The sequence below is a fragment of the Camelus dromedarius genome, chromosome 3 (assembly GCF_036321535.1).
Source record: "Camelus dromedarius isolate mCamDro1 chromosome 3, mCamDro1.pat, whole genome shotgun sequence".
Classification (NCBI taxonomy): Eukaryota; Metazoa; Chordata; class Mammalia; order Artiodactyla; family Camelidae; genus Camelus; species Camelus dromedarius.
The window spans coordinates 76,171,284-76,179,445 of NC_087438.1; the positions used below are offsets into that span (position 1 = coordinate 76,171,284).

An 8,162-nucleotide genomic window follows, 5' to 3' on the forward strand; every position below is an offset into this window, starting at 1 on the left:
TACTCACACTTGCCACATGTAGCTCCTGAGCACTTGAATTGTGGGTAATTTGACTGAGAAACTGAATTTTTCATTTTATAGAGATGTAATTAATTTAAATAGCTTTCTGTGCCTAGTGACTACCATAATGGATAGCTGGACAGCACAGCAGCTTTCAGTTGTTTTTTGTTGTGTTGTGTTTTGTTTTTAACTCAACACAGTCTTGACTCAGTCTCCTGACTTTTCTGTATCATCCATTTGATCAGTATACTAAACTGTTAACTTTTTAAAGTAGTTACATTTTTGGCATTTTTTTTGTGAAGAGAGAGTCAGGTTTTATGTTTATGTTTTGTTTTGTTTTATTCTTTGTACTGCTGAAATAAAAATATTTACTTCTATCTTGTTTGAAGGAGTTTCAATTGTTTTGGCAATAACAGAATTGCTTTTATGGTTAATATAATGGAGAACTCATGTTTATTTCAGTAGTATAATGTATTGAAGGAGGTAGATGATGCTGATTTTCAGTTATAGATATGATTCTTCATTGATCCCGTTAATATCTAAAGTGAGTTTTCACTTGATCTATTTATTTAAAATTACTTAAAAAGTAGATACTTAGATGATAGCATGTAGGATAAAAAAATAGGAATACCACATATTGTTTCTATATTCTTCCCAAATTTACCAAGTTTAGTTCCTGAATATAAATTTAATTAAATCTTTAGAAAATAAAGCAAAGGGCCTTTCTGCCATTAGTTACCAGTGGGTTACAGTGAAAGGAGAAACTTAAAAGAAGCACAGAAAATAGTATTTTCTAAGGTTCCTTGGTAAAAAAAGTTAAATCCAGAATGAAAAAAATTTCAGTTTTCTTAAATGTTCAACTATCATTTTTTCTTTTTAGTTACACCTTAAAATGCTTCCTTCAGAGCCAGTACTTCTAGAAGAAATGACAGAGTTGTCATCACAGTTGGAAGAAAACTGGATCCATTTACAATCACTGTTCAATCAAAGCATGTGTGTTTTAAATTATATAAAAAGTGCTTTATTATAAAGAAAAAACTTACATGACTAAATAAATCAGACTTTTATATTAAAGTGGTTGAGAGTTTAACTCGTACCTTGTTTTCTAAGTTTCAATGTGAAAAGAAAATAAATACTGGCACTACTGAGTTGTCAGTCATTCTTCACTTTAAATGCTTAATACTTTCCTGAAATAAAATTATACCTGCCTTTTGTTTCAAAGATGTAGAGAATCCTCTCTAATGACTTACTTTCTGAATCTCTTCACATCAGTTATGACTTTTTTTTAAATTATCACCAGCTTGTGGTTTTTTTTTTTTTTGATACCTGTAACATGAGGTGTACTGAGTGTTTCATGTAAAGTATTACTGAATTAAACTGAAGATAAAACTGATACATAATATAGTTGTAAAAGTGCCCTCATGTTACGAGGTAAAAAGGCATGTTTCCTTCCTTAATGGCCTTTGATGAAAACAGGTCATTGACTCTTAGAGCCAGCAGGCGTGTCAGACAGTACAGCCTCTTGAATTGCAGAAGAGGAAGCTGCTGTGGTCCGCTTAGGATCTCAGTGACATACCCAGATTTTCTAACACTGCCCTAGTGCTCTCTCTATTGTAACCTTTCTAAAGGAACTTGTTCTTTTATCATGAATATGATGAGAGGCACTTTCACAAGGCAGCTTGCTACAGGAGACAGTTGGACAGATACCTAGGATAGGTGAGGGAAATTACAGATTCCATTGAAGATACCCTTCAAAGGTTTTTCTTCCTCACTGTTGACCTTCTTATTTGGGAAGAAACTACTGACTACTTTTCTTTCATAACCATTGCGAAACCAGATAGCTTTTCTCATCATCATTGTTTTTGTAATTCAAGGCTTCAGCAATATGTGAGTTAAAAATAAGCAATTTTTAAAAGCACACTGTTCTAAAAACTTTTTTAGTTTTTATACTATACTCAAAAGTAGTGTCATTCATGTAATTCAGCTGGTTGTATTTGAAAGCCAATACCATTCTAATTAGGATATAGTTTTATAGAATAATCTCCAGAAGGGAGAGTCCTCACAAGGAGTTGATTAATGATAAGTTTAATTGTCAAAACAGTTTTGTCTATGGTGAAATGTAGAGTTAGTAAACTGTTAAAGAAATAAGCGAGTTTGGTTATGTGCTTTGTTCGTTTAGAAATGTTTATAAACTTAACAGTTATTGACTGAAATGTTAATAATGACTGAAGTTCTAACTTAAACATTAAAAACTGTATTCCCCCACACACCAAATACTATATTCTAAAGACATGGCTAAATTCAGTATATAATTATGTACCATGTGAATGAAGATTGTAAATATCTAAAACAGTATTAAAAGTTCCAAACTGAAATTGTATTGCTATGATAAATCTTGAACTTTCTTTTTCAGATGAGAATACAGGAGTTGAGTGTATTGTTTTTATTGTGATATCTTTAAATACTATTAAAGCATCATTTTGGCAGGTAATCTTCCAGAACATTTTCTGTATATTTGCCATCAAGGAAGGGTGGGAGAAAGAAAAACAAAGGTTATTTTTTGTGTGTAAAATTTTTCTTAAAATGTATCAATCCGTACATACTGCTTTTTCTTTACATTTTAAATTACAAATGTAGTATGACTGCATTTTACTTGTAAAAACATCAAAGACAAGTCTATGTTTGATAATCACCTTCAATCCCAGTAACTTCCCTTGAAGTAGCAGTTGTTAACTTTCCATCTAGACCTTTTTCTGTGAATGTATATACATGTTATATATAGCTACAGCAAATAAACTATTGCTTCAGTTTTTACATAAATATATGAATGTCATTCTGCAACTTTTCTACTTGGTTTCTTTATTTGCGTATTTCTCCTAATCTCACCTATTTACTTTTGTATAGTGTTCCACATTAGCCTACAATGGACACTAGGGTAGTTCCTCCGCCCTTTTTTCTCTTTACAAACAGTGCAGAAGGAATATCATCCTGCATGACTCTTTATGTGTATGTAAGGATTTCTCTGGAATATGCTTAAGCTTTGAACTGCTGGGCCAGAGTTAGGCAGTTTTAAAGAGATACTTCAGTTGGCTTCCAAAATGGCTATCAATTTAAAGATTCTCCTCAGCAGTGAATGAGTACTTGCTTCCCATATCCTTGAGGACATTTGATTTTTAGATTAAAAATTTTAATTAACCTAATGGGTAAAAAATTATCATTTTCATTGTTTATATTAAAAAGATCTGACACTAGTGAGGATGGGTATCTTTTCATATATTTATTTTAGACTGTTCTTGTATTTCTTGTGTGAATTGCCCTTTGCCAATACTGCTTATTTTTCTGTTGTATGATTTGTCTTTTGGATTTGTTAAAGAGTTTTTCATATAGTTTAGGTAGATATTAATATTGTATATCTGCTACAATGTTTTCTCCCAGTTGATCACTTGTGTTTACTTTTGCTGTCTCTTTTAAATAGATATTTTATACTTATGTATAGTCAAATTGATAAGTATTTTATGACTTATTTCAAAATATAGAGCATATTTTGTAATTTTTTCTAAGCTAATTACCATATATGTCTCCAGACTCCATCTGGAATTGATTTTTGTGAAGAGTGTAATAAGGTACAGAGCTACTTTTATTCAAAAGTCCAAAAACCATTTATTGAAGTCCATTCTTACTCATTTGGAATGCTATTTTATCATGTGCTAAATTCTTTAATTGAGATATTTTATATTCCTAATATTATATCACTTAGAGCATAGTTTTCTGCTGTTTTCAGAGATGGTGGGGGAAAAACATTCCTAATGTTTTCAAAAACTTGTCTGTTGGTGAGCAGACATTCTTTTTGAAGTTTTGATTTTAGTTGCACTAAATTTATCATATGGATTTGAAGAGAATTACAGTTGACCTTTAAACAAGCAAGGAGTTAGGGGTGCTAACCTACCACACAATTGAAATCTGTGTAGAATTTATAGTTGGCTCTCCATATCCGTCATTCCTCCATATCCTTGGTTCTGCATCTGTGAATTCAACTAACTGCAGATTGTGTAGTATTTCTCTTCAGGAACAATCTATGTCTTCATTAAACCAGATGTAGGCTTCTCTTGGTTTCATAGAATTTCTTTATATGATCATATATTTTTCAACAGATTTATTTCTGGGGATTTTATTTTCATTGTTATAATGAAATACATCTTTTTTTCTAATATATTTTATAATTGGTTATTGTCATGGTAAAAGCAATTTGATTTTTATATGCTGATCTATTATGATACTGCAGAACTCTTAAAACTTTGTTAATATAGTCTTAGAAAATCCAAGAGAATCCCATCTTCTGCAATTGATGAGCCTTTATTTTCTATCCAATATTCATATTTCATTTATTTGTTTTTAGTTAGGATTGCTTTAGCAATATGGCAAAGAATGTTGGGTACTAGCAGTGTTTAGCAGAAATTTGTGTTGTTACTGACTTTAGTAGAAACGTTTTTAATGTTCTACCATTAAGGATAATCTGAATTTCTGGTAGATATCCTTGGTTAAGTTCTATTTTATTACCAATTTGCTACTTGAAAAATTTAAACTAGAGGTAGATATAGAATTTTATCAAGTGATTTTTTCCAGCATATATTAGAAAATCAGTATCTTTGATGTAATTTAGTGAATTTTATTCAAAGATTTGTAACATAGAATCATATTTTCATTTCTGGAATACCAGCTTTTTATAAGGGAGATGAAATTGGTACGTTTGCCTGTTTCATGGAATTTCATCTACCCCTGATATATTTTTAAACTTGTCTAAAGGGGAAAAAAATGTCTTCCATAAGGTCTTTATTACATGGTGATTTTTACCTACTTAATTTTTTCTATAGTTACTGAACTAATTGGATATTCTTTCTCTTCTCAAGTCATTGTTGCTAAATTGTATTTTCCTTACAAATTATGGCTTTAATCTAGATTTTGAAATTTATTAGTGTAAGTTATATAGGATCATGCCTTTTTATTAATTGCTAGGTTGCAAGTGACTGAAACCTAATTCAAATATGTGAGTCTGCAAAGTCCAGGGATAAAAATTGGCTTTACCTACTGCTGGATCTATGAGTTCCACAGGAATTAGTCATTTTCTCCATCTCTCCTTTTTGCTCTCCTAATTAATGGTTAACTGTTCAGTCAAGATCTCTCCTCATTCTCTGATTTATCAGGTATTTATTGAGGACTTAGTATGTGTCAGGATTTTATTTGTGATGGGAACATAAGTGATTAAAACTTGTAATACAGATGCCAGTGGCTCTGAATTTATATATTTCCCCCTTAAACTAATTAGAAAGTGATTATCTTTAAACAAATCTTGAAATAGAATCTCAGTGAGCCTACTTAAACTTTGAATCATAAAGGGTAATTGTATGGTAACATATTTAGGCATAGGGAGAGGCCTGTGACAGTTCAGTTTTCCATGACTGTGGATGCCATTTGAAGAGTTCTGAACTTTCCACCTGCTTCCTGAGGGGAACGAGGGAGAGAGCTGAGAGTATAGTGTCCACAGGCTGGTTATAGAGACACTGTGACAAAGTGAGCCAGGACCCCATAGCCATGTGTGGCAGCACCATCCTCACCCAGGGCCCAGTCGGAAGGCTAGCTGAGACTTAGAGCACAGGCTAAATGCATGGTGGTGGGTGGAGGGAGGAGGTGGGGAGGATCCGCCAACACAGAAGGCTTTTCCTTTACCCACATGCCATCCACGGAGAGGTGAACTACTGAGAAGAAAAATAGCCGTAGTAGGAAATCTGAACATAAAATTTCACTAAACATTTATTTACAGGAACCTAAACTAATATAAAAGGGACTGAGGTACTTTTGGTAAATTTGTTTCCCCGGACTCCTCTGGAATCCAGTGGTATGAGGGTTTAGGATGAAATTGAGTCCGTTATATAAAGAATTCTGTAGGGATTTTTTTTTTTCCGTGTCTGTACTGTAGTCTGAATTTCCAATTCCAATTATGCTAGTTTCCAATTCCAGCTGGATTCTAAATGTCTCTAAAGAAGTACATAAAATATTCAGTATTAGGTTTCATCTCCATTTTTCAAAAAAGTGGCTTATCTACATCACAGACACGCAGATAACAATGAGTTAATGTTCATGGAAAAACAAGAATGGCATAAATCTTAGACAAATAATTTTTAGCAATGTCTTTTACAGCCAGGAATGCATATTCAAATCAAAATTTTTTGTTTCCGTTTTAATTTTTCCCACTATATCTGACTAATCAATCTTTACAACGTATTCATTTTGTCTCTTTTTCTCTATCTGAACTTTTCAAGTCTGGCTTCAGTCCCATAACTCTGGCCTTGTTTCCTCACTGCTGGCCACACTCTGCTCTCTAAAGATTATGCAAGCGCAGTGGCCGAATTAGTGGCGGGTGCGTGGATTTTTCCAGCCTGGGTTCACCTGACCATGTGGATTGAGTCTCTAAGAAGTATAAAATACCAAAAGGTGATCGCGTCCCCATCCAGCACAGTGTTTCGCTCCTTCCTTGCATTATTGACTTACTCATTCTATCTCATCAGATCCTACTTCCCGAGCACCTACGCAGTCTCAGGCGCTGTTTCACGCTCTTCAGAAAACAAAACATACAAGGACTCGTCCTTGTTTGGTTTTAACTCATTCTTTCGTATTCTTTTGGTTGGCCATTTAACTTTACTCTCTTTCAGTGCAATGATCTGACCCTTCACACTTAGCTAAACGAGCGCCTGGAGCTTGCTTCCGAGTGCGGAGCGCGCATGCGTGCGTGCGCGCGCGCGTGTGTGCGCGTGCGGACAGACGGTCTCTGGGAGCTTCCAATCGTACGCGACACCTGCGTGAGAGAGTACGAGGTTGGGGGACGCCTGCTGCTGCTATTTTTTTTAACAAAGGATTTGATTACAACTTAGAAAACCAATGCGTATGAAGAGATAAAATGGGGGTGGGGAGCTACTCTTTTTTTCTCAGAAGACACCACCTCTTGGTTCTTGTAGGAAACGGGTTAGTACGAGATGGCCAAATGTGGAGAGGCGTGGACGAGGAATCGGCCGGGCCCTGCCTGTTAGGCCTGGTGGATGTGAGGGCCACTCCCCCGGGGGCTGGGTGCTAGTGTTAGCTCTGGGCGCCTTGGACACGGGCTGGCCCGAAGGGAAGGTGGAATCAGGAGGCGGGGTGAGTTGTCCGCGTCTTGCTGCTGAGGTGGCAAGGACGTGAGGTGAAGAGCTCAGCACGAGCGCAACCGTGACGGGTGAGGAAATAGATGTCTGTGGAGACCGTGTGCTTCCCTCAGTCCATCCCGTTTCCTTTCCTCAGTGGTTCATTCAGCATCCTGTGCGGGGTGCGACAAGGTGTGGAAATACTGACACAAATGAGATAAAGTGCCTGACCCCCAACTCCAGGAGTTGAGCCACACAGGAGGAGAGCATCTGCCTCTGTGGAGAAGAGAACAACTGTCAGGAGCTCAAAAGAAAGGTGGGTGACGGGGTGCGCGTGTGGAGGCGTGGAGTAGAGGGAGAGAGAATTCAGACCAAGGGGAAGTGAAAAAGTCAGTGGAAAGACAGCGGTGGCTAAATCCATGCTAGTTGTCTCCAGGGAGTGTGGAGGCCAGCTCTTCTTTAACTGGATATAATGGAAATTTTAACTTTTCTGCAGTGTTTTATGTATTTGTATCTGAAATTAGACAAAATAGGATACAGTGTTAACTGTTAATTCTCTGTATTGCTATATGTACATTTCAGTACTCTTTATATTTAGTTTTTTTTTTAAATCTATTTTCCCTTTTTTCACTCTTTTCATCTAGTTTTTTTTCCTTTTTGGGGTTCTTTGTTTGTTTTGGGGGTCAGTAATTAGGTTTATTTATTTATTTAATGGAGGTACTAGGGATTGAACCCAACACCTCATGTATGCTAAACATGTGCTCTACCACTGAGCTATACCCACCCCCCTCATCTAGTTTTTCAAATAAAATTTATTTATATATATCTTACTATCCATCCATACGCACATACATCCTATTATGTACATATGTGCTATGTGGCTGGCCAGAATTTCGCTTCCTCCTAGAAGGCAACCCCTGGAGTTACAACTGTGGTTGCTGCTGGAATCACTGGACCTTCCCGCAAACCTCCAAACTTGACCTGCCCACA

At 35.8% G+C, this 8,162-nt stretch overlaps 1 protein-coding gene across 1 annotated transcript in view; it reads left to right on the forward strand.

The window, feature by feature from the left end:
- Positions 1–2,845, forward strand: part of WDR36 (WD repeat domain 36) — a 38,717-nt gene extending 35,872 nt beyond the window's left edge. Inside the window, exon 23 of the mRNA XM_010987524.3 lies at positions 881–2,845. Within this exon, the coding sequence (XP_010985826.1) occupies positions 881–1,030 (150 nt within the window). The 3' untranslated portion in view covers positions 1,031–2,845. The remainder of the gene's footprint in view (positions 1–880) is intronic.
- The last annotated feature ends 5,317 nt before the right edge of the window (positions 2,846–8,162 follow it).